Genomic DNA, 27552 nt, shown 5'->3' on the forward strand with positions numbered 1-27552 from the left:
ATTTGTTTCATGTTGCTACAGTGATAAGCGTTACAGAGTAATCAACTCTGTGAGGCTAGATGAAAATACCTGCTGACGTAGGTGTGACAGGCTTAGAGATAGGTGTAGTAGGTTTCTCACGCTCTTCCATCTTCTTGGCAGAAGGGGTACTGGCGTTGCTGCTGGTGCCACTCCTTGGAGAGGGTGGAGGGACCTCCTTTTTCACTTGGCTGTTCATGGTCATCGAAGAGGGTCCTAGCTTGTCCAGGCCGTTCTCCCTCGGCGATACGGTACCGTTCGCCGTAGGACTTCCTGGTCCTTCACTGGCATCGTCCACCACGAGGTCCTGATCGCTCTTTTCACCATCGCTTTGCTATGGGGAAAAACGTGGATTACTTTATTAGGGATACAATTGATCATTCGTACATGGATTACCATCCTAGATACCTACATGGCCTATATCCTTATCCTGTTCCTTCTTCATCTTCTTCAAATGCAAATGATCGTGGTGCTGGGCTTCCGGGGTGCTACGTGGTCTACTGTACTTTTCCCTCTCGGCCGGAGAGATGGAGCTCCTCTGTAAGGCAAAAGAAAAAAAATTTAATCAACTCCATTGACCAAGTATTACTCCGGCCAATACAATTTCAAGCATAATTCGCCACACCTCATAAACGCGTTATTGATTCTAATCGATCGTTATTTCTCGGAATACGATAAATAACAACGTTGCTTTATTATATGCTATAAGCATTCGTGGTTAAAGAGCAATTTAGTTGGCGCTTATTGGCTCTGTTTTATGGGTAGATTTTTCCTTCGAAATAGATTTTCCTTAACGACAGTGCGCGAGGGGAGAGAATAAGAGGTATCTACAGGAAGATATCTGACCTCGTTTCGCGGGACCAAGTTGATCCTAAGGATCTTTACTGCTATTCTATCCGGGTCGGGACGCAAGTAGTTATGGCAGTCAACCGCAGAAATAATAGAGGTCCCATTGCGTTGGTATCGACTGAGGTTATGCCTCATAATAGACAGCCCCCCGTGCTCAGTCGCAAATCTCAAAGCTCGAGTGACTGTAGGTATTATCGCTGGGGAGTTTTACGAGCGACAGTTTTGTCGTCGACAGGCCAACGTGTAAGCAGCCCCCGATAACTGCCAGCCATTCACGAACCCCCATAAAACACCCCCTAGACTATCACAGTAAATCTTCTATTCTCAATTACCCCCTACCAAGCCTGTAATTCTGCCTGTACTATTACTCGTGTATCTCGACTCCTTGCTTCAGTTTCCCAAGACTATATTCTGTCCCTGATCTATCGATATACATTTTTACAAAATACTCTTAAAAACCAAAAACATACGCAATTCAACCGACAAAGGATGTTTCTGGATCACCGTGGAAAACATCCATATACGATAACCTGCAAATGCGTTTATGCGCTCTGTTTATTATTATTATGTAAAAGATGAAGTCTGTGATTTCATTAGCAGTGTAGCTAGGAAGCAAAGTGTGTCCGAAAGTTGGTGCGATCGAGCAAACAGGGGTTTAACGTTGATAATTAGGAAACTATATAAGATAGGTAGAGAGGAAAGCTATATAGCTAAGAACGGTAGTGGTGGAGGAGGTTCGAGGAGGTTGGTTGATCCACGAAGCGACCAGGTTGAACGCGTTAACAAGTGAAATTGCTCGGGGCGTCGACGACACGGCACACGAGGTATCCGGGGCTTTCAAGGGTCTTCTCTCTCTCTATATTCTTGAGGCTGCCTGGCAGCTGGGGCAAAAAAGTCGACACCAACACGGAGGCAAGCTGAAGCACCCAGTATACACGAACATAACGGGGAGCGGAGATTCCGGAAAGGAAAGAATCCCCGAGGAGCCGTATTACGTGCTTCCTTCGAGTTTCCTCGCGAAAGGACCTGCCGAGGATAGGATGGGAGAGGAGAGGAGAGGAGAGGAGATAGTGGATGCATGAAAAACAAGGAAGTCTATAAGCGAGAGGATGGAAAAAGAAAAATAAGAAAGCTAGGACGCGCGAGCGAAGCGTCAGAGTGGGACGGGCAAAGAATGGAGCTTCCAGAGTGAGATCGAGTCCTTTTGTAAGAGGCGGAGACGGAGACGGAGTCCTGGAGGAGCAGGACGAGGCTTTCCGAGCGAAATATCCGTGGGAGCGAGAGGAGCAGCATACTCCTTCCAGCAAAGACAGAGCAAATCTTCCGAGCAAGATGATGTCCCGAGAGCAAGACAAAGTTTTTCCAATGAGAGAGAATCCGTGGAAAGGAGATGGGGATCCTTGAAATAAGACCGAGTCCTTAAAATGGCACGGAGTTCTCGCAATGGAATGGAGTCCTTAAAACGAGACGGAGTTCAGCGAGTAAAACAGAGCTTTCGGAATTTGACAGTGTGTTTAGAAGGAGACCAAGTAAGTCCAGAAAGTGAGATAAAGTCCTTGGACGGGGGGAATAAATGTCCAAGGTAAGACACACTAGGGTGTGGAAATGAAACAGGATTCTCTCTCTCTCTCTCTCTCTCTCTCTCTCTCTAGAGAGAGAGAGTAATGGTAGTGGGTTGAGGTGGGGGTGGGGGCTCTATTTTTAAATAAGAGAAAGTCGTATTTGGAAAGAAGCTAGACGAGACACGTAGGGGTAGGAGGAGAGGTTTGCGAGTTTTAAAATGAGGCGGGGCTTTTCCAATGAGACGATGTACTTTAAAGCCTTGGGGGTGTGGGGCAGGCAGAATTTGCAGAACGAGACGAGCATCCCGGAATGAGACGGTGGATTCTCCAGGAACGGGAGGACAAAGACCTTTGGCCCGCCAGTGAGGGGAAATGAAGGATGAGGAGGAAGGTGGAAAAAAAAAAGGAAAAAGAGGAAGTAGGAGGATCCTTTACTCTCGCGCGAGGACTGTCGTCTCTTTACTCGGTAATGGCGAACCACTATTTATCTGGGGCTACGAGAACCAGATGCTCCGATCTTCTTGGAAAGAAAAACGTGCGCGATGGAGACACAGGGACTGAGAGAGGGAGCAACACTGGATGACGCGAAAAAAGGAGCTCGGGATTGCCACGGGAAGGATTTAAGTCTGGGGGAAAAAGTATCCTTGGGAATAAATACAAGCCAGTGGAAAGATTAACATAAAAATGCGAATCGGGGACTCGACTCAAGTAGATTGCCGGCTCTGATCGATATCGCACCCCAGGAAAATTTTCATAAAGTGTATACTTAATATATATACTCGCACACTTTCATCCCACAGAGCTTTTCCATTTCATACAGTGTAATAACATTTATAATAAAACGAAAGACAACAAAAATCTCATGCAAGTACAATGAAATCAATCATTCGTTTTTTTTTATCGCAGAGTTTGGTCGATTGGCTGAATCGTTCTCGAATTGATTTCATAGATAAGAAATTTTGAGCGCGTCGCGCCTCTGATATTTTTTCCAGATATTCCCCGTCTGCATTAATCCGCTTTCTACGGAACGATGCGTATCCATCGTTGAGCGTGTATATAACTGGCTGTGTGCGTTTAGTTGTAATTGTATTTTGTTAGAGGTGAGAGAGAGAGAGAGAGGTATAGAACGAGAGAATAAATAATTTGAGATTGACTAAACAAGAGGAAGGCCGACCCTCTCACGCTTTAACTACTGCGATACTAAACCCATTCTCGCGCAACCACGAAATGCTGAAAGCACTCGGAGGATCTGGGGTTTGAGGGGGTGGTGTGAGGTGAGCTGGAATGGCTGGGGTTGTGTCGGAGGACGATATACACGTAGCCGTAGCCCATTCACGTAAGTTTACTTACACCTCGGCTGCTCTCGGGCGAAGAGGGTTCGTGGTACGATCAATATGGGGGTTGGTACCCCTTGGGTAGGGGTTGGCTCAGAGGAGAGACGCCTCCACCCTATAGCCAGACTAGACATATAGACTCTGTAGTGTTAGGGACGACTCGGTCGTGGCAGGCAGGCTGGCAGGCATGCAGGCAGGCAGCAGGCAACTTGGCAAACGACGGGGTTGAGGGATGGGGTTGGTTTGGGGGTGGAAGGTATTGGGGTTGGCGGTTGGAGCCATGAGGGTGGTAAGTGAGTGAGCGACTCCTTCACCGCGGCGCCTCCACCCAGCTCGACCCTTATATATCCCAAGAACCACCCTTCTTCACCCCTCTTTCCTCTCTTTCCAACCCTCTTGGCTTCCTTCAACACCCACCCTGCTTCCTGCCAGTCCTCCTCCCAACCCCGCATCCTTCTACCGACCTTCCATCCCTCTTATACTCCTGCTCCTCCTACCACTACTACCACCAACTCTCCTTCGTACAGAGAGAGAGAGAGAGAGAGAGAGAGAGAGAGAGAGAGAGAGAGAGAGCCTGTTTCTCTATTCCTCACTCCAGTCGCCCCTCAGGACCTCGGAGAGGAGGTTACGAGCCAGAGTCGCGTCTCCAAAGACCCCGCAAACCCCAGCTGGTACAAGATTGCTCTCAGTGACTCTCATCCCTTTAACTTTCTACCCAACTTCTCTCTTTCTCTCCTCTTCCCTCTTTACGCCTGTCTCTAATATTATTGAACATTCAGCTTTTTCAACCACAAACAAAGCAGTATATATATATATATTCGCTTTTCGAAATAATACCAGTTTTATTAGCTCAACGTAGAGGCTTGATATGTGAAGCAGGCTTTTACGAATACGCGTACATGGCTCTTTGAAAATTGATGGAGATGACTAGCGAGCGACAAAAGGACAGTGGTAGTCTGGAAGCACTCTGACGAGAGCAAATCGCAAAAATACTGCGAGTAGAAAAATCGATCAATTTGGCAAAACGAACGAAAACCGGTAGCCTCTGTAACACGTTAGTACAATTCCGGTTGTATTCACACGAGGGGGGAGGGGGGAGGGGGGGGGGATACTGTATAGGGGCGGTTGCTCATTCGCGGATGCATGGAATTTTTAATCACTGTGCGACGCAGATAGCTCTTAGAATTTCCCACGTGTCACTGGGTCACATGCATACATCACTGCTGGCAATTAGTCGACGCGAATTTTTATTTTGCTCTCGGTAAATGCGAAACCACCGCAATTCTTTTTTTTCCCTATGTTTTTTTTTGCCCACCGGAAAAGCAGGGCTCAAAAATCACGGTACCGCGCACAGCTCTTCCCTATCTGTCTTGAAAAAATATTCATCCCGTTGTCGGTCAGCTGTTATTACGAGAGCGGATAAAAAAGGTCCGATGTTATCAACCAAAGAGCACAGCCGTAATAATAAAATTATCGCTGTGATTCGAGGCACGGTAAACACGGTTCGTGTAATTGTGGTCTGTGGGGGAAATTAAAAGAAAAGAGAACGATGGAGAGAGGGAGACGAACAATGCAAAGCATGAAAGTTTGGGAGTCGGCGTCTGACTAATACGATACTTAACTACTTCCTCGAGGAAAAACTGGGCGATATATCTCGGGCGCGAAATGGTAAACTATCTCTTTACAGGCGTCGCGAATCGTAGAAAAATTCGTAGAGAAATGATTTATAGAAGGATCGTAAATAACGTAGTTACACTCACACAGAGAGGTATTCGTATGGGCGTGCTCGTTCCTCTTTTCGAGTCTGTGGAACAGCAGCAGCAGCAACACCCACCAGCAGTGCCTCTCTCGACTCACCCTATTATTTCCCGCCTCGTATTCTGTCTCTGCCACTTTACTCTCTCTCCTCACACCCTGCTTTTTTACATCTGCCTCTCTTTTGTATCCCCCTACCTCCTCCCTCCCGTGCCCGGCACTCCAGTGCTTTCCATCCCCGCGTACCACCCCGCCGCGCATCCCTCGGGACCGTCCGCGGTGGAATTTGCATTTTTAAATTAACTCGCCTCTGTTTGCAGCTATCTCGGCCCGACGCCGCCACTGACACCGTCGCCATCGCCGCCAGGGCTTTACAATTTTATGCAACAACGCCCCGTCGAGTGCCACTCACCCCACCCCTCAACCAACTACCCCTTATACTTTTTTTCCACCCGAACCTGATCGATATTATTGTCATCAATTTATTAAAACGCATTAGGCATTAAACATCCACTCTCGCGCAGCCTATTATAATCCAATAAAATGCTCCGATTCTGGATTGTGCATATACATGCATGTGTGTGAATGTGCGCGCGCGCACGTGTATTGGTGTCTTCGTCAAACTCTCGTACATCCAATTTCGTGGAATTATACGAACTGTACATATGGCGGGATGAGAGAATGAAAATTACGAGTGATCGTAAATTTAGGCTCTTTTCGCGTGTAAGGTGAAGAAGAGCGCTATAGATATACATGGAAGAAAGGACGGTGTATATACAACTAATTGTCGAGAGGATCGATCGTGAAAAATTAGTGAGCTACGGCGCAGCACGGAAGGGTCGGACACACCGAGTGTTTCGAGATTCGCCTGTGTCGAGTATTTCACGCTTATTTTGCTGCAGAGATAAATTGGAGAGTGGAAAGAAAGGGGTCGATCGAGCGTGAAATATCAGAGAGCGAATCGCGTCAAAGGTTCGTAAGGCGGCGGCGGCGGCGGCGGGTATAAGGGGGTGGCTGCGGAGACCAGTCTCCTCGCTCGCTGGCCGATTTTTCAAAGGGGAGAGACCCATAAAAGGTCCGACGAGGATGGATAATTCAGAGGGAAAGAGAAAAGGAGCTTTCGCCAAGTCTACTCGAGAAGCTTGTCGACGACTTCTTGGTGCTAAAAGTGGGTGGAGGAAAAATGGGTCTGGCCTGCAATAAGGAGCAAACAGAATAGCTTGCCATAAAGTGGCTGTACGTTATCCTTGCGCGGGAAAACATTTTTATCGCCTTCAAGCTCGAGGAGGTGATAATTGAAAAGCACGCGTTTACTCGTCATTTCCACTCGTACCATAATAAATCATGGTGAAAAATTGCTCATTTTCTCCTAAAGATATATATATATATATAAATTGTCGGGGAGCGAGGCACACACACCCCAGGCGTGGGGATATAGAAAATATAATAGGAACTGCAGGAAAGACTCGTTTAAACAATCATGTAATTGGTGTAGAGACGTGGATTTATACAACGGGGCGATATAAAAATAATGGGGGTGGAAAAATGGACAATTTGGTCGATGACGAAAGGAGTGAAAAATAGGATCCGGGCTTGTCGGAGTGTGGCGAAGGGTGGAGGACAGGGGGAGAGAACAATGAGGGAGCTATAGCGTAAGGAGCAGAGAGAGGGTTGCGTGGAGCACATTCTCGCGCGATTACCGAGCCGCGCGGACCTTAACGAATGACTTGGTAAACCGTGGCTGGCTGGAGGTCGTTACACGCCGCAAAAAGTGCAGTTAATGGCGAGGCCAACGAGGCGAGGGGTACGCGCGGAGGCAAATCGACTCGGTGATTTACGGAGCTGAGTATCTTCGAGCGCACTCTCCGCTTCGAGTAAAACTTCCCTTCTAACCTAAAAAGTCTTTTCTTGCCGAAAGCGCACCGTCTTCAATTCGCCCGCAATTTTTTAAACAATCATTCTTTAACGTCAGACCCAAGCCCACTCTCCCTCTCTCCCTCTCTCGACCGAGGACTACATTTTTCATAAACTCTCGAACAATTTGATACAGCAAATATCATCCGGTATCTCGCAAGGAAGAATAAGAGAAACGGCGCTGTGCAATAAGGAATAACAATTTGAAAGAGGTCAGTTGGTGCAGGTACTCGGCACGAGAGATAACCGCGAGATGGTATTACGATCGTTAGTGCTATTTAGTAAGTTGGCGAGATGGTATAATAAACTACGATGGGAACGATTGGAGAGGGAGGGGGAAAGTGGAGCGAGGCTGTGCGGATGAGGCAACAGCAACAGCAATAGCAACGCAGCAGCAGCACCACAGTGGCGGCAAGTTTTTAAGGTTTTTTGTTAATTATGGACGGGTTAAGTTTACGGTGGCGCTCATTATTTCACGGGTGCGGTGGGTTTTAATAACAAATCTGCACGGTCCTTGCCTTTCCTCGCCCTCCTCCACCCGCTTCTGCGGAGCACGAGAAATTGAGCCGGGGGGATGCCTTGCTGCCACGCCGGCAGAAAAGGACGAGCTGCCAGCGATTATATTATAAAACATACGTACGAGGAACAGTAATTACAGGCCGTAGGTGCCTCGAGCACGGTTTTACGGCCGCCTCATTAAATTACGAACTAATTACCAGCCGGCAAATTATTAAAAAGCTTTGGCCGCTCCATCCCCTCCCCCCCCCCCCCCTCACCGCTCATCTCTACCCCGCGTTAAATGCACGCCGAATCATAAAACGGCTCCAGCGAGAACTTGCTTCGCGTACATATACACTGGATTCATTCAACCTATCCCTTCCATTTGCAAAATCCCCTTTCTCTATGTCTTATACATAGGAAAAATGTTTGAAATTGGAGTATTATTACAAGAAAAAAAAACAAAATAATCTACATATAACAGCTTTTCGCTCACTACTATATTATAAAAAACGCGCGCGAGGTCCGTTTGTACGCTCGTGGGATTATAATCGAATATGGCGAATGAAAGTTTCATTGGTTCGCCTATATATATATATATATATACATATAGGGCGGGTTAACTTGGCGAAGAGACGGGGAAAAGAGACACAAAATGTATATATATATATATATATTGAAATGACGGAGGAGAGTAGCTATAATGTTAGCGAAGCGTGAAAAAATGGTAGGACGAGGCCCTGACAGAGTCGAAATTAGTCTGTTCCGGGGGTGGCTTGCTCAGTGTCAGGATCTCTCGACCCTTTGAAACCTTTTGGAAGCCTTTCATCGGCGCTTCAGTCGCTTACCTAATGCAGCCACTCTAATTAAAATAAATTACACTCTCGCGTAGCCCGTGTCGATGTCTCCCCCCTCTCACCCTTTCACCCTCTCGCTCTCCTCGCGTCAGCCACCACTCTTTTTTCCCCTCTTTTTGTCGCTTTTTCCCGGCCCTTTCGACCAGGACCCGCGCTCGTTTATTTGCACTTTATTCGAGATTTAATTTACCGACCTTCGGACGACAGGCTCGTTGGTGAGCGCTCGACTCTGTGATGGGATTTAAAAAATGGACGGGGGTGGCAGAGGGTAGTAGTAGCCGGGGGGAGAGAGAGAGAGAGAGCGTGAGAGAGAAAAAAAAAGAGAGGGCCACCGCGGACACCGCGACCAATGGGGAGCCGCCCTGGCTAAAATGGCCGGAGAGCAAGGAAAAAGCGAGGAGTAAAGCTCTGACGAATCGATAGCTCCTCTGTCTCTATCTGTGTGCATACGTGCGGTTCGATTTTAAACCACTACTCGAAAAATAACCAAGTGATTCTGGTTAAATCAAGTAATAACTATTATTATATATACACGATAACGGACGATACTGCCCGACACTATAAACTTACTGGATTTTATGAAGAAAAAAAAAACATTTTTCGACCGTGTTTATTTTAAGGTAAGAGGCGTAAGGGAGGAATGGAGGCTCGTATCAATTCTGTATTTAATTATACTATTCGTCTTTACGTGTATATATATATATATATATATATAGATAGGATGGAGAGCCGTCTATATTAGTCGTCGGAGAAATTTGAAGGAAGGAGAGAGTTTCACCGATGGAAAGTCGCGTATTATAGGAACGAAGGAATTACCGAGCTGGTGGTGCTGGTGGTTGAAAGGAGGAGAATCTCTCAACGAGTCAGTCTCTTGAGTTCTCGCGACACTTTAACCACCAGCAGCCACTTCGGATCAGCAAGGATCTTGAAATTCAATTACCTCCCGGCTGCTGGCTCTCCTCTCTTTCCACCTCGAGCACGCTTTATCATTATTCTTACTTACCGCAGCCACTCCAGCGACTAATTCAATAATCCCTCTCTGTCGCATTAGAAAGAATTTCTAAACGTTTTTACTCTCAACATTCGCCGGCAGGATCGAATTCAACAGGCAGCGGCAGCGATGGCGCGCGATACGCATCTGCCGCTCGATGCAATTCAATTCAACTCGATCGATCAATCACCCAATTGAATTTCGACCAATTGAAATGCACCAAGGGAGATAATAAATGCAAAAGGGGAGAAACACACACGCGTACTTTGATACAATAATTTTATACGAGGTTTTCTTCGCTGCTGGTGCTGCTGCTCTGCTACTGGGAAATTTCCATCCGTTTATTCGCATTCGTCTCGTCGTGAGGCGCTTTGGGGTGTTTTGTGAATTCGTTATGAGGCAAAGGCTGGCTGAGCTTGCAAGCGTAGCTTTTCCTCTTTGGCACGAAAAGCTTACGCGAAGCTTCTCGCGACACGCGCAGAAATATTTCTCGGGTCGCGAAAGAGCAAGAGAGCTTCGGGGGCTTGTGGAAAGGATTGAGGGAGGAAGAGTGAGGGGGAAGGGAGGGGGGGGGGGGGGGTAGTGAGAGGTGAAAAGCTTCTCACACCGAGGGGGAGAAGGTGGGGGGGGGGGGGGGGGGGTTAGAGCAGCAGCAGCAGCGGGAGGTGGAGGTGGAGAGAGAAAGCTCACTGGTGCAGGAATAATAACGACTCGCATTCTCTTCCCTGTCGTCGGTTTTCGATTTGAGATAGGAGCTTTCATCCCCTCACCATCCACAACCCCGAAGCTCTCTCTCTCTCTCTCCCCCCCCCCCCCCCCCCACTCTCTTGCCTACTCTTTCATCGTTTCTCCAAGCTCTCCTTTCTTCCGCATTCCCCGTTACTCGCTTTCTCTTGCAAACTCTCTCGCATCACTTCACACCCCAACCAACCCTCCTCCACCATTCCTTTATACGCGGCGCGCGCCTGTGTGTATGTGTGTGTCTCGCTCTTCCTCCCTTTTACTCACCTAGCATATCTGCAAATTCTCCGCCCCACCCTCTCGTAAGCTCAACGATTTTCCGCCCCCGTTCCCGGAACAGTCAACCTTTGTCGATCCAATCGCGAGATCGGATTGCAACGTGGCGCACGAAAATGCAGTTGGGTAACGAGCTATCGAGCGGAATAGAAGTTTTATCGTGCACCGTAATGGTGTATTCGAGAAACGGAACTCCCGGGAGCCAGGCAGACAGCTTTTTCCTTATGCGAGAGAACCTCCCTCCCCCCTCCTCTCCCACCACTACTACCCTCCTTCACCCATTACCGTTGAAAAATAGTTCCGTCCCCTAGCTACGCTTAATTCCGCAAAAAATCATTGAATTTATCCGAAAGAAACGAACCATCATTTTTCAGATAAACGAGAGATTGCGCCGATGAATTTAGCGTTATCGAAATTACGAGGAGTGCGAGATGAGGCTCTCCTCTGTTTTATTTGATAATAAAGGGAGAGAGAGAGAGAGAGAGAGAAGTGGGACGGAGAAGATACGCGTGTTAATTAATAATTAAAAAGTTTTAACGACTTGGGCAAAAATTGAGGACGAGGAGGGAGGAGGGGCAATCGGTTGGTGGCAGTAACGAGAAATAATCAGCAATAACCAGCAACAGTTAGAAACGTTTGAGCGAGGTTATCGGTCAACGAATTACCGTCTCGTTGGTGGCGTTTAATCACCTCTAAACGCGCTCGCGGAATATTAACCCCGATAATGGTGTTCTTGGCCACATTTAGCCGCTAGATATTCCGGCTATCCAACGGCAATCGCCTCGAAAAGGACTCACCCGCCTGCTCTATAGACAATATTATTCCTACCCGCTTCATTACCATTTTATCATCATTAATCTCAATATCTCAATTTCGCACTCGGCTATAATACATATATATATATATATATATATATATATATATCTGCGTGATCACTGCTCGTTGCTACTCGTATAAATTATTACCGATCAAATATTATATCCGTTAACATTCCAACGTTATAGCAAAAGAAAAACTCTTCATTTTTATACAAGGGGTGAAGAGATTGTATTTCTATTTAAATTTTTTACGATATATGATATATATATATATATATATATATAGCACGGGAAGAGAGAAAAGGGAAGAGACAAAATAGCTTATATAGCTCTATATAATCTCATTCTGGAAGAGATATCCCGTGAACACGCGCTTCCATCTCTCAGCTGCTATATTCTGTTTTTCACGGATGAAAGCTGGCGAGGTACCGAGAGGTTACATGGTGGAAATAGAAAAGCCAATATAGATGAGAACTCATTACCACGCACACTGCTGCAGCACGCGCTGCGTTGTAACGAAGAGAGGGGGAGGGAGGGCATCAATTATCAATCCGTAATAATTATGCATATTAAACACACGTTAATTACCGCAGTACCCGCTGGCAAATTGCTCCTATACTTTCAAATATAATAGCTAAAACATTTACAGATAGTAATAGGCGTTCCGAATTCTCGAATGCCGAGTGAATTAAGCAATGGCAATAAACGAAATATATAAGTTTGGTCTACACGATGTACATAAATAGAGGGAATAAATAAATGAAGGAAATTTAGAGGAGAGGAAGAAAACATAACGAGAGGAGCGCTGAAAGGATTTTATTTTTTGCGTAAAAGAAAAGTTTTTAATACTCTCGAGGGAATAAAGCTTTGAAAAAGGTGCTTGATCCAGTATATAGAGAAGGGAGTTTTATTTGTAAATTTTGTTTCAACGATTTCTGGGTTAATTCGCGTAGGTTCTTTGGCCAATCGGGGGGCGGTAGTTGGGAAGGCAGGATGGTTGGGGCGGTGTAGGTGGGGAAGAATTGGGGAGTGGTCGGGGGTAGAGAGTAGTACAAGAGATCGCGAGTAAGGGAGAAAAGCTCGAGGACTTTTTTTGTCTCCCCAGAGCGCTTTTAATAAACGCGCTCTGCGCCGAGGTGCTTTATGCTTGCCAGCCTGGCCTGGAAAGAGGAACGGTTAAGGGTGAAAGAGGGTGAAAGAGGGAGAGGCAGGTAGCAGTGCTTTTGACGACGAGCTTTTTACGATCCTGTGTTCCACTGTTCGGGCTTTTACGTCCATTCCACAGTTGAAGCTCCGTCCAACTCCCCTCACCCCTCTCAACCCCTTTAAAACCCCATGCCACCCCCGCTCAATACGCCGTACGTAAACGGCGGTCTAATCTCTTTTACGAGGTGAAATTTTACGCGCCCCCAGAGTCGTTGCCGCTCCCCCTCTTTCGGATTACGATGCCTTCTGAAATCACGATGCTCTACTGCCAGAGAAATACATATCAAACTTTTATGAAACGACGATTCTCCAAAGTGATAAAACTTGGGATAAAATTATTCTTTTTAATTCGCGTCCCCTTCTCTCTCTCTCTCTCTCCCTCTCGCTCTCGCTCTCGCTCTGTTTCCCAATTCAACACGAGAATGGAATATAAAACCCGATTCCTACGACTACTTGGCAAAGCACGTATATAAACGAGAAATATTTATCATTCTACACCGTATAGAGATGTATTCTTCAAAAATAACGATTGCTTATGAATGTTTTTAGAACGCGTAAAATTGTAAATTTCAACTAAACGCTTGATTGTTGCGCTATTATTGGAATATGTAGATGAAGATACAATTTGTATCGCGGGTCGACGATGGTGCTGCGCTCGGTTAACTGGCCTGTTGCATAGAGTTGGAGAAAGCCACCGAGAGAAGCGATTTAGCTTGGCGGGATTAGGCTCGGTGGATTAAGACGAGTATGAAGGATCGTAGTTGTAGCTCCGCCAAGTAATTGCGCCGGCTTAAGTGGCGGGCGCACTCGCGTTAAGGATTATATATCCTCTCGCAAAATGCATTGGATTCCTCCAATCGCACTTACCTCCAAAGCAGACGGCGCGGCGCTTTATTTATAACCACTTAAACTTAACGAGCACGCGCAACAATCCTATCTCTCTCTCTCTCTCTCTCTCTTCTTCGTCTCGCGCACACACACACACACACATATATATGTGCATATAAAGACCTCTCGAGTACACCGACACAATTACAATCGAGTGAAAACCTCTAGCTGCATTATAATATACCTATACGAGCAATGGACTGTAAAACTACAAACATTAACGACGAACAAAGCTGATAATATACTGATAAATATATAATAACCGCACATTCTCACTTCATCGTCATTGTGTTGGTGTGCAACAAATTTATATACGTTCTTATATAATATTGAAATTTCATTTGGTTACTCACGTGTCTTTCCTCGGCTGAGCTCAATCCTGAAACAAAGCAATACAAGAGACTAATTAAATAACTATAATTAACTTTTCCCAATACGATTTACAAAGGAATGATAGAATTTAACAATTATTCCGTCGAGTATACTCTCGCGAAGCCCATTAAGCGATTTTGCTAATACCTATACGGAATATATTCTCAGAAAGCTTCTCATTGGTCAGTTTATGGTTTTTATATAAAATTGCAAGGGTATGTTACTGATGTGTTGGTCGGAAGAATTTCCTCATATCTCTCGGTTATATACGTGTAAGCCCTATCTCGCTCGGGGTGGTGCGCGTATATATATATATATGTAGGAGGAGAATGATTAGCGCGATGATGGTTGGAAGGTTAGGGAAAGAAGAAACGTACGATGGCATTTGGGGATGAAGGTAAGTATTCTTGGTAGCAGAAGAGCGCGCGCGCGCGCGCGAGCGAGCAGACGTAAAATCCGCTAATGCTCATCACAGCCCTGAAAATCTCACAATTCCCCCCTTAATCTTCCGGCCATCCCTTTGCGCGTACACCACCTACGATTTTTCCATTCTCTCTCTCTCTCTCTCTCTCTCTCTCTTCCTCCAATACTATAAAATCTTACAACCTCTGTAAGCCCTAAAAAGATCCTCAAACTCCATTAAACCCTCGGAGAATTTTTCTCCATCCTTTATCATATTCCACCCTCTTGGATATTTCTTGCCGTCTCCACTTTCCTCTCAATTTTTGCGGAGGAAGAAGCCCCAGGCCAGGCTTTTGCCCCTCCTCCCACAGTACGATACTTCTTGGACCGTGCTATTTTCTCAGAGGTCGAGCCACCCCTAACTCGTAAACGGACACGGAAGAGCGCGCATAATTTCCTACTAAAGCGCAAAGGGGTCGTTCGCCAGCGACGCAAACGACTCGGCCGACATTCGTCGAGTGCTCGCTCCAGAATTTCCGCTTATATTCGCTTAATTACTTTTCTCCTCTCCACGAATTATATTCGATTACTAAGTAGGCCAGGAGCCAGGAGCCAGCGTGGCCTGGGCGCTAATAAATTTAATCGCTCGATTTAATGTCGATCCAAGAGCAAATATCATCAAATGCGTCGCGCGCCCTGCCCCTCCTTTCCCCCACGCTGCTTCTCACCGGCCTGGAAACAACTTTTCCCCTGAGCGCGTGGACTGTTTACCGAAAAAACCAACGATAACCATATAACAGCATCGACGGACGAAGAAACAGAATCTCCCAAGACAAACCGGTACAAAAGTTTCAAACGTGTTTCTAACATTTTATTGCGCCTTTATTCTTGTTACATATATGGAGAGATAAATAGCGTGTTGGTAGGTCTGTTTTATTTTTCACGACGCATAACTAGAAAAATTGCATGGCACTCGGTTATTAGGAAGAAGCTATATACGGAATTGGCAGCGAATAGAGGGGAGGGGAGAGGTTATTCGTTTAGCAAGGAAGTAGCACGATACGTGATTTCTAATCGGCAATGAAAGAGTGGTAAAATGTAATCGTTTCGGTGGCTAGCGGCGGCGGCGGCGGCGGCGGCGGCGGCGGTGAAATTCAGGGAATGGCCGAGATACACGCACGAGTGATGCCAAGGAGGGATATAACGTAAGAACGATAACGGGCCAGAAACAATTCGGCGAGGCAATCTAGCGGAACGAAAGGGGAACAACTTGCTCTCTCGAATATATTCTTTTCAAATGGCTAATAAATAGCGGTGCAATGATAAAAAGCCATAAAAGATAGGACGCAAAATCTACGAATTAATGTTACATCATGCAAAAGCTCCAATAATAAATTTTATTTTCGCCGACCGATATATCGCAACGATGAGTACCGTGGATGTTGGGAGGAAAGTAGAAACGTTCGAGAATACATGAAAAAAACATATTACTCGCGACACAATTTGAAGCGAGGCAATCCATCTATATATATATATATATATAAATATATAAGAGTGAATCACAGAGAAGGTATTAGTTTCTTTGGTTCCATAGAGGAGAATCGCGCAATCGACGAGAGCATAGTGGGTGTATTAATAGCTCGTATATCTGATTTCTTATCGCGAGTCAGAGTCTCATCGTGTCATTGCCGATGTCTCAAACTTCTTCCCTGCTACTTTCCGCTAGATTACCCTGGCGAATTGTTTCTCCGGCCCCCTTTTATCGTTCTCTCCTTTTCAACCCCTACTTTGTTCCTAGCATTCGTGCGTGTATCTCATATGGCCCCGTATTCCCTCCCTCCCCCTCTTACATAATTCGAATATCCACAGCGGGTTTACTCAACGTTGGCTGGAGCCACCGAGGCGTTTCATTCGTCCCCATCGACTCAATTTGATTGGACGATGAAACGTTGTTGCTGTAGGCAAGGATGGAGTGTCGGCGGCGAAAAAGGAAATCCCGAGGGAACCCAGGGATCGATGGGCAATCATTCACGGGCCTTGGTATTTCATTAAGGGAGTCCGCCGGTTAGGAAAACACGAAACGAGGTTGAAACAAGCTTGGCTTGCACTCGATGGATAACACATTTAGACCAGAAGTGCCGGTAGGGTGTGGCGTGGAGGGGGGGGGGGGGGGAGGGGGAGCCTCCAAAGTGCTCTCGCGTCGAGAGTGAATTCCGAGTGGTGTGCCGAGAGGCTCGAGGGGGAGGAAGGAGAGGCGAGGGGAGTTAAAGGAGTGGTAGAAATATGGAGGACACGAAGCGAGATGTCAGGTTGGGAAAAAAAATGAGAGACAAAAAAGGAGAATAACGCGAAAGATATAGCGTGTTCGTTGTAAGAGGTAGCGGCTGTGGTAGGGCGGATGCTACATACGCAACGAAATGCGGTATATACATAAAAGAGGGAAAAATTTGGGCAGAAATCGAGTGGAATCATTAACTCGATTTGCCCGATGAAAGATCAAACAGAGGTAAATTAGCTGAGCTCTGTTAATCTCGCGAGATTCCAAAGGAAAATCCAAAGTGGGGGCTTACAGAGCCTCCAAGCTGAAGTCTGACAGGCAAGTCCTGGAGGTAAAGTTTCTAGTTAAGGTTCAAAGTCAAAGCCTGAAGAGATCCAAAGTTAAAGTGAAAGTAGTAAAACCTAATAGGGAAGCACGGCATGGATGTAAGATTTGCAACTAATAGTCGATATATTCGCTCCGAAGATTCGAGAGCTCGGTCAAAGTAAAGTCTACGGTTATGATTTTTAATTAAGGGAGAAATATTACTAGAACGTATTTGGCTAGCGTCTCCTTCCAAAATGGGATGGGCCAAATTACCCTCTGTATACACACTATTTAGTAGCAGTTTTCGAGAGATTGATATAGGATGAGAGAGAGGGAGAGATTGAGTTGTGAAATTGATGAAAATACGAGAGAAAGATGGACAGATGGGAGGGGGTAGGAGGATAAAGAGGAAAGACGATTGAAACTCTTTGTCATCGTGTGAGAAGCTTCTCGACTGCTTTCTCTACGTGTTTGTATGGCGGGCGGGGAGGATGGGATAGAAGAGGATCTTTGAGGTCAAGATCGAGGGTTGCAGGCGAATTCTTGGCTGGGAGCACGATCGTTCACGTCACTGGCACCTTTCGGCCCCCATTTGATATATATGTACTTGTCGTTTCAGCCCCTCGTGTTCCATTTCTGTACTTTTTTCCGTAGGGGATTGCAAAAAATCTGATACTATCGCTTCCATCCAAGCTAACCTCTTATGTGCCTCCCACCCCCTCTCACCCTCTCCCTTTTATCTCTATCCGACTACTCCTACAGTTTTTGCCCCTTTGACACACTATCGCTATCACGCTTACCGTACTCAAACCATTCTTCAACCTTATTAAATTCTGCCCAGAAAAAATATATCTACTCTCGCTTGTTAATACCATAAATAATCAACTTTGTTTATTTATTCGAATACGATATTTACCGAGTCTGTAATGGAAAATGGCCTATCGACTATCATTTTGCGCTTTTTCACGGGCCTCGCGTGTAAATATACATGTGGATAAATCTTTAAATTTTTTTTTATCCAACTAATTTCGTTCTCAAGACAAGTCTCCGTCACAATAAATCACGAAACACGATTACAATTACTTGTGAAAACATCGAGCAACGCATTTAACTTATCTGAGTCGCAAACAAATTATTCACTGCGGAATTATTTTTAATCACATTATCCGAGAGGGAGAGGGAGAGAGAGAGAGAGAGGGGGAGAACTCGAAGAATTTAAAGCGTTGAATGGTCAAGTTGGACGATGCAAGGGGAAATTTTGCCGATCGATTAGTTAAATACGGTAGCAGAACTTGCTACTCTTGATCTAGTTATCGATCAGCGAGATTGAGATGCGTACAACCGTTTGTATCGAGTTTTCCAGCTTGTTCTAGTTTCGGTATCGGATCAGTTACGCAAAAAAACCAATTATTGGCAAGCGTCAATTACCGAGCAATTCTGCGTATTTTGCGCCGATAGTCGCGCGTGCATTTAAACAAAGGCACAAGAGTCTTTTGATGACAGATTATTTTTCTACATTAAATAGCGTTTCAATGCCAATGACGCGTTTTGTTCGGAAAGTAAAGCGTTTGGAACGTGTCTTCTCCCTTGCGGTATCCAAATCGCGAGAGAAAAATATTGAAAGCGTTGAATTTTTGGATGGAAAGAAGAAGAAAAGACTCACCACCGTTGGGTTTCAGGTCCTCCGGCTGTCCACGATGAAGGTCAGGCTTGGCGAGGATGGAGAGTGGATGTGCCGCGGCTCCACCTGCAGTAGCTGCAGCTCCGGGAGGTAAACCGAGTCCCAGCAAGGCTGCGGACGCCGAGGTTGGAACGGGTAATCCTGCCCCTGGACCCAAACCTGGTAACGCTGGTATACCGGGATGTGGACCCATCGCGGCACCTGGTGGAAGCTGTTGGGCGTGCATTTGTTGCAACAATCTAGGCAAATCTGGCCTTTGTTGCTGTAACACAGAAAAATCCTAAAATAAAATAAATAACATAGAATCACACAAATGATGCGTCATTTATATATTTAAGATACATCCTTTTATTTAAATTATTTCCTCACTCTACTCTACATTGACTTTTTCAAACAACTCTCGCATAAGCAGGAAATGTTTTCAATTTGTACGAAATAAATATCACGTTTCTCGTTAATATAATTGATGGGAAGAAAGTTACGAAGGTACGCTGAATAAATATACTATTGCTTCATGGACGCGCTCTATCTTCAATGGACAATGATTTATTTATTTATGTTTACCTTTAATAAGAGAGAAAGGCTATTGCATCACTGACGTTTCCGATTTCCAAGAAGGAAGAAAAAATTCACGTTGGTCGATCCGTTCGAAAAACGCGAGCTTGTTTACAAGCTTCAACGACCACTCGAGGGAAGAGAGTTTAAAAACAGATACTGGCGAAAAGCAACCATACCAGATCCTGTCTTGTACGTGCGCGACAGCTTCGTTAGCCGAGTTTGTTTACCGAACGTGGACTCGCGTCTAGGGCGTATAAATAAACAAATAAATTCCGGCACTGCGGTCACAAGCACGATCGCCGAGATTTTAACACTGGCAAAAAATTAACTGCGGTCTTTCGATTCACTTCCAACTTATCTGCCTGCGCAACGTAAAACACTAATACCGACTATTAACAACGCGTTGTACGATTTATGATTTTCGCGACATGCTAAAATAAAAGTAATAACGAAGAATCTCTCCTCCCCGGACACGGGCAGGCGCACTATTAAAACGCACCGCACTCTACTGTCAAGCGTAAAAGAAACGTTGGAAAAGGTCACGGTGTACATACTTATACTAGAGACTGATAACAAAGAGACTAAACGAACAGCGTTGCCGCGCGCGCGCGCGCGCTGCTTCAAAACAGAACAATAACAAAGGTCGATGTATACGCGTCGCTGGCTACACTGTCAAACTTGTGACTTTTAAAATTGAGATAAATAAAATTGCAGCAATTGAATTTTAAAAATGTTTATTAAGGAGGGAGGGGGATACTCGAACTTTGAGAAGATTAAGCATTTCGCGTATACACATTCCAGTCTATAATGCGTTGAAAGGAAAAACAAAAAATAAAGGGTGAAACAAAGAGCTCTGTCCGTCAAAACCGAATGACGAGGCAAATTTAAAAATGAAAAAAAAAGGGTGAAATAAGGAGGAATAGAAATGGGAAAAGGTACGGGGTACGCGCGCGAAGGAATATAAACAAGCGTTCGTAGGGAGGGGAAGGGGGGAGACGGTAAATGATGGACAAGACGGAAAACGATTTAGGAAAAGTGAATTACTTAGTGGGAGACAGGGTATAAAAGTATCTGGCAAGGGTGAGAAAGGCGTGCTAAAATGCGAGAAAGAGGGAGGGACGATGATGGGATGTTTCGGAAGGACGCGCGGCTTTGTCGAATCGAGAAGAAAGACAAATTTCTAATCAATTTCAGAGCGAGGTGGAGAAATGAATTTTCGCACCGTTGAAGGAGACTGTGCATGTATCAAAGGAAGAACACATATCGAGACTGTGTGGGGGTAAGGTGAAAAGGAAAAGAAAAGTTAAATCAACCGGGGAAGAGATAATTTGGGAAAGCTTATGGGTGAGGGAAGGGAGGTGGGGTGGGTGGTAAAGCGTAAAAGAGATGTAGAAAGGACGGATGGAAAAAAAAGGTTTTTGCTCGTTGCGAAGGGTGAAAGGTGAAAGGGGGTGGGGTGGTTGGTAACAGGTGATGTTTAGTTGGCAAGGGGATTGGGTAAAGTGAGATGGCGAGGTACACCCTCTCGCGTGTACACTCGTTAAGGCAGGCCGGGGCGAATATTCCGAGGAGTAGTTTGCCGAGATAATTAAATGGCTTAACGATATAATAAGCTCGCGTCGGGCGCTGTCTGAGTGGAGCCACCCGCAAAACACACAAACACCGACTAACGCGCGCTCTGCTCTCTCTCTCTCTCTCTCTCTCTCTCTCTCTCTCTCTCTCTCTCTCTGCTTTCCTTCTGTTCTCTACGTCGGTGCATGCATGCACGTGTTAGTCGATGTTTGTGTGGTTGCTCGAGCCTCTGGCAAGACAGGATCCTACAAACCGGAAACCCTCAGGAAGCTCCTGCTCGCGGGACTGGAATAATAGCTCCGACTCTTCTCTCTCCCGTCAGACCAAATTATTACATATATCAAAATGTGATATCGCGAGCATTTATGAAAAAATAACTCGATTATATTGCGTCGATGAAAAAGAAAAATTGCTTTCGCGCGCGCGCATTTCTTCTTCTTCTCTAAAACTCTACCACGCGTTTAAAAATATATCCAGAGTCGCGAGGCGGAGCATGCTGAAAGGTCAATCCGAGAATGTGAAAGAGTGCGGAAAATATCGAATATAAAAATACGCGTATATGTAATATACATCATAGGGAAAGAGAGAGAGAGAGAGAGAGAGAGGGGGGGGGGGGCAATTTGTAAGATAGGATAGAAATAAGGAAAGCGGAATTTAGCGAGGGTTGAAATTCAGCAGTTTCGTCGACGCTTGCTGACTCGACTAGCCGTGAAGATAGCATAAGGACCGACTTAAGCTTCCTCATCTTCTTCTTTCTCAACTTTCTCCTCCTCCACTACCCCACCACCACCCCCCTTTTCATATCGCGTGTGTCGTTGACGCCTCGAAAGCGTTCTCAGCCGTAGAATGTCAGCAACACTTCTGCGATTTTCAGTCAGCCGAGATTGGGGGCATTCATACGAGGGGAACTTTGCAAATATACTCGAGCGATACGAATCTCCACTCCTCGGCAGCTTCAATAGACGCTTTTTAATGAGAAAAATCTAGACCGCGATGAACTCTCGGTCAAAAAGACGTGTATTTCTCTCCTATTTTTTTCTCCTAAAGAAATCACAGTTCCTCGTTTGAAAAAGGAAAAAGAGAAAAACTTTTTCCAATTTACCACGGTATAACATGCACGACAAGAAGAAGAACAATAATAATGAAGCAAATTTGGCGTGACCGAATGATTTATTAAAAAAAGTCTGGACGAGAACGAGCTTTTCGCTCGGGCTGGAGAAATAAATAAAAGAACCACCGAGAGAATCCTCTCTTTTCGGACAAAGAAAGAAGAAAGCTCGCGTAAAAGCTCTATCCTTTAAAAAATGTAGGACGCAGGCGTTTCCGGTTAAATATTTAACATCGACCTGTATTTATTATTATTGTAACCAGTCTGGCGGAAAATCCGTCGAATAAATTCTCATTTCGGAATCTCGGGAAGTTTTGCGCCTTTATGTCTGGAGTCCCTTAGGGAAAAAGCACGGGGGATGATGGTGGAGGAGCAGTGCTTGCAGCTGGGCTTTTTCATCGCGAGACTGAAGCGCGCGTCGGTATATATGCTACGTGTATACCATGTATATAATAGCATATCCGAAGCTATATCTGAGAAGGATTTGACGAGGATGGTTTGGTTTGGTTTGGTTTGGAGGGAGGGGAATTCTGGGATGCTGCTAAGGATTTGCCGCACGTAGTCCGACAACGCCGCGGAACCGAGCAAGTTTCGTGAGAGGAAGGGATGCTATGGGATGTGGTGGGGTGGAGGGAGGAACGGAGGGGGTGTAGGAGGTATAGGAATGCTGATTAGTCGGTGCTCGTGCGCCATAACACTATAACCTATCCGACCAGAAGCCCGGTAGTGTAGGAAGACTCCGGGATAAGATTCGAGGTAGGGTGGGGTGAGGTGAAGCCAACCCCCTTAAGGATCCGGAGGGATGAGGCTGGAGAGAGAAGCTGGCGGCTTAATAGGGAGGAAATTGAGTGCTCGAGCAATATTGAGGAGGATTCGGGATTCAACGGGATCGTATCCATCCGTCCCCGCCGCTTCGGATTCCTCGGCTCTGCATCGACTTCCTCCCTTAACGCCAGCGGTTCTCATTCGACTCGTTAAAAATATCGAATCATCCAGCTCTCCGCAGTATATATATACCCACCCCGACTACTGCGCGCGAGCATCGACCAAACTCGATGAACATTCCTGCGCGAAACTTTCTCTCGGCAATTATATTCTCGTGCCCGATGAAGATAGATCGCGGGGAATTTTAAACGGTGCAGTTGTCTATTACAAATTACAGGCTATTCTATAGGGGATAAAGCGCGTAAATCGACTTACTCCGATGATTGAATTCAGCTCGCTCATGGTGATTTGTTTGGCTCGGTCGACTGCCGTGGCGACCTGCTGCTGATGCTCCTGGGATAGAAACGGCAAGATCTGACCGATGATGGCGTTCAACCTTTTGGCGATCTCCGTCTGTAATGAGAAATGGCACGCAAAGGGATTATAAACGATATATTCTATATATGAAAAAGTATGTAATTGAATTGTTGCGCCAATTAAGGTGGTGCGCGAGGTAATGACTGATAGAAAGACAGCGCGAGGGGGAGCGAGGAGAGAGATGTAAATCAGGCTATATTTCGGGATGTTGAATAATTTATAGCGGTATATAGTGCGCGCGCGCGTCCAACAGTATTGTATATTGCGTAGAATGGAGTGGATCGAAAGTTCTTTCGCGAATGGCCCAAGGCGCTCGTTTCTCGATCGTTACAACAGGTAAGGGCTGTCTTAGCGCGCCCTTACTGCGGACGCAACTACCTGTATGGCAGAATATAGCAGATGCGAGATAACCGGTCGAGGGTGTTTACGACGCCCTTAGGCCAACCGAGACTGACAGGAATTAAATTAAATCCGCACGAGCTTGGCAGCGGCCAGGCCAATCACCGAGCAGTCAATATCACCGGAAATTAACTTCGTGCCAGGAAAGACTCGGACTCGAAATTTTCTCTCCCACTCTCCTCCTCTTTGACAAAAAACGGAAGAGCCAGCGTCCATCGGTCGCGACGCACTCCTCTCCACCTTTAATTGTGTGTGTGTGTGTGTGTGTGTGCTCGGCGATATCCTTAACTTCCTTCTCGATTGGCAAGAAAAACAAGTGGAACGCGAGTATACATTATGCAAATAACGATTAACTATTTACGCACCGACGACGACGGAGTGGCCTTTGCAAATATCCGTTACGCTGATATTGCGTCAACATTTTTGCACTGCGCTATTTGCCGTTATTAAATAATAAATATTTGCCTACGAACAAATGTTTTGCCAAATATTTCAATAACATGGAGCTAACGTGGAAAGATAAACGAAAACGAAATAACGCGATTGATTGCACGGCCCATGCAGTTTTGCACAACTTTCCAATTATTTTTATCGAGCTACGGAAATGTACAGCGCGTACACTGCACATATGTACAAAATATATAATATAGTTTATAGGCGATTCCCTTTGAATTAGCAATGCTTCGCGCAAGTATAATTAGGAATTTATTAACCTCCCGATTGAATCAACGAAACGAGTGAGTGCGTTAACAATGGCTTAAATTAGAATAACACTCGCGGCTGTAATATTTGCCTCTGAATAACGAAACTGGCCTCTCGCGGCGATAGCTGCACGGGCAAACGGGACAATTTAGCGGGGTGGATCGATACACCGCTGCTTCCTGCTTCAACATCGTCGCTGGGAAAATGTTAAATTCTGTAATACTTGAGAGGAGAGGCGACGAAAGCCACGCAGCACCGTCGAGAGAGAGAGAGAGAGAGAGAGAGAGAGAGAATAAAATAGCGCAAAGATTTCGCGCGCGCGAATCATTTTCCATATTATAAGCCCGAGCTGTTTTATTTGGAAGGAAGTCGCACGCTCAGAGAGGCGGAAGTGGACGATCGGTGGATCAGCCGGAAGCACGAATAGGCGTGGGTATGTAAACTCAGTGGCTTTTAAACGTCTCCCCCCCCCTTCCCCACCCTCCAACCCTTCCCGGGCACTCTTTCGAGCTCCGTTGCTGAAAAAGGGGAGCCTAGGATGCTAATTGAAATATCGCAGCCACTGAAATTGCTCGTGGCGAGTTTTCCCCGCGAGTCGAGTGAAGCGGAATAAAAGTTACGAGGAAAAAAGTGGGTAAAAAAGAAAGAAAGAAAGAAAAAAAAGAAGAAGAAGAAGAAGAGAGATGAAGACGCGGGGCAGAAGACGAGCGACCTGGCGAACGTGCAGGGTATAGGTGGTTTGGATAGAAGTTGTTTTAATTAGCCGACGCCCTCGGAGTACCAGTCATTAAGCCACTAATTATAACGTACGCGAAAATGAGCCGAGCCATCCGCGAGCACAACGCGTTCGCAGTAGTATACGTATGCATGTACCCGTACCAACCAGCTGGACTCTATCCGTGTTGCATTCGCGCGTGTGTGCGCAGTGCATCTCTCCATCCCCGCACGTAGATACATATGCATGAGCTCTCTGTTACGCCGCCAGGTTGACGATGAGTATTTTACGCTTTCCGCGAGCAAATTTTAATGAAGATATTACTCTCCGCTCTGTCGGCCGTGTCAATTACCGGTCGAAACTTGCCATGTTTACACTCGAAACACCCGGGGCTTTCACGCTTTCAGCCGCCCGTCCAATTAATGATAACTTTCTCGATGAGTGGCCTTATAAGTATCATTAATCTTGCTTAAAGCCGAATAAGCGCGCGTCGAGGAAAACACACGCACAATAAAGAAAAACTGCGAGCGCTGACTCTCGCCCAGAACCGGAAGTTCGCCTTTCCTCCTCCTTATTATTATTTTATATACGCGAGGAGAAAGAAAGGCGTAAAACGTGAAAAATAACGAAATTATTTCCCACGGCGTTACGCTAGAATTTCCAGTTGCAATGAAATGCTCTGCGTCTATATATACATGTATACTATTGTGGGTGAGAGGGGGAGGGAGGGGAAAGGGTGCTCTTAGCGAAGCTGCCGTATTTAATTGTGGAGTTAGGGGAGTGCGGTCGGCGTTGGAAAGTTTGTGGCAACAAAGCCAGGTTGACCCGAGCCGAAGAGTCGGTGGCGGCGAGAGAGAGAGAGAGAGAGAGAGAGAGAGAGAAGTATATATATATAGGGAAAACGGTCGGTTACTCTCCCTAACGAGGACAGCAGCAGCAGCAGCAACAGCAACGTCGGGAGTGTCCGACTTTGGTCCGGGTATTATGCTGCACGAGCGAATAAACCTCGAGTGTTAGCTAATTCCCTGCTTTCTGGTAAACTCTTGCACGCCGATTTGCAATTCCTCGCCGGTCCCCCTGTAATCCCAATAACCTTCGTGTGGTACATACGAGAGAGAGCACGTGTACCAAATGCACGTGAGATTTTCCTATACGCGTTCAAAGTCGTGTCGTGTATATATATATATATATCCTTTTTCGTCTCTCTTGTCGCCGTTTCCAGAAAATTGTTAGTTCGATACAGCTAGTATCTCGCTGGGACGTATCGCGTTACGCGTTGGCAAGATAGGAAAGTGGATATTGCACCGGTAGAAGTTTTGAGGGCAAGGCTCGTTCGTGACCGGCATCGGAATCGCGCGCAACTTGGATGTCTGGAAAATTAACCGAGCGACAACGGTTCCCGGAGAGCGTTCTCTCTCTCTCTCTCTCTCTCTCGAATTCGCCATCTTTTTATCCGTCTTGTATATATATATAGGTACCATGCAGCTGTAATATTTATCCGAGCAATTTTCGAACTAGCCGCATCCGACCGACTCGTAAATTCCGAACGGCCATTCGTCATGCGACGCGTGTGCCAAACCGAGAGACTCCACTCTTTTCGCCAGCAATCGATTCCCAAACAACGCGATATATTATGTTACGACCAATCGCGGAACGGCCGTTCTACGTGCATCGACTTTCATTCGCTAATCTCATCAAAAATCAGCCACTCGTCGAAAACCTCCGTTCGGCGAGATCGTCGCATTTTTTTTTTGTTTAACTTGGATTATTCGAGCGAGCGAGCCGCCGTTAAAAATTCATCCTTCATCCCGCCAGCCACTATCAACGCGATATTCTTGAACCGCAATTTCGGACGGTTTCAAACAGGGATATGATATATTTTAATCTCAGAGCGTGATTTTTTATCAGGCGAAAAACATCGATGCAAAAATTTGCCAGGTGCAACGTTAAAAAGGGATGCTCGAGCGGGCGAAAAACATAGAATTTTCCTCGCGTGTGCTCGCCCATTATTAGCCATGTTTTTTTTCCTCCTCTTCCACTGATATTTCAATGGGTAAAAACATATCCACGGATTATCAAAGTGCATAAATTTCCGGTTAAAATGTTTGAGAGAGCGCATGAATATCCAACGTTGAATAAAAACCTGCGCCATTGAACACTCTCGCACTGAGCTATCGATTCTCTCCCGCTCTCTCTCTCTCTCTCTCTGTTTTTCACACGAGCATACACAGGGGAGTCTATGTGTATGTCGGGGTGAGAGGCTACGGGACGAAAGCCGTGGTCGCGCGCGCGAGCTCGTTATTTGCGCGGAATTAAAAATATCCGCGAGAGTTCAGTGCACGCTCCAGCGCGCATAATAGCGAGGGTCGTGCGCGCTCGTGCACGATATTTCTCCCGACTAAAACATTCAACACCCTCCCCGGCCCTCCTTTTTAACAGATCTCGCGCGA

The 27552-nt window shown here is 46.0% G+C and overlaps 1 protein-coding gene across 7 annotated transcripts in view; it reads right to left on the minus strand.

Moving 5' to 3' along the window:
• Positions 1 to 27552, minus strand: part of LOC136783148 (protein groucho-like) — a 148401-nt gene that overhangs the window by 4309 nt on the left and 116540 nt on the right. For 4 of the 7 annotated variants that reach the window (XM_066743041.1, XM_066743040.1, XM_066743045.1 and 1 more), the window contains 5 exons: positions 23185 to 23322; positions 18729 to 19026; positions 14061 to 14086; positions 431 to 556; positions 70 to 352 (listed from right to left, as the gene is read on the minus strand). In XM_066743041.1, the coding sequence (XP_066599138.1) occupies positions 70 to 352; positions 431 to 556; positions 14061 to 14086; positions 18729 to 19026; positions 23185 to 23322 (871 nt within the window). The remainder of the gene's footprint in view (positions 1 to 69; positions 353 to 430; positions 557 to 14060; positions 14087 to 18728; positions 19027 to 23184; positions 23323 to 27552) is intronic. The other 3 variants (XM_066743043.1, XM_066743042.1, XM_066743044.1) reach the window with 2 other exon arrangements.

The sequence above is a fragment of the Prorops nasuta genome, unplaced genomic scaffold (genome assembly GCF_024137725.1).
Source record: "Prorops nasuta isolate Cenicafe-Biocafe unplaced genomic scaffold, Cenicafe_Pnas_1.2 PNAS00032, whole genome shotgun sequence".
NCBI lineage: Eukaryota > Metazoa > Arthropoda > Insecta > Hymenoptera > Bethylidae > Prorops > Prorops nasuta.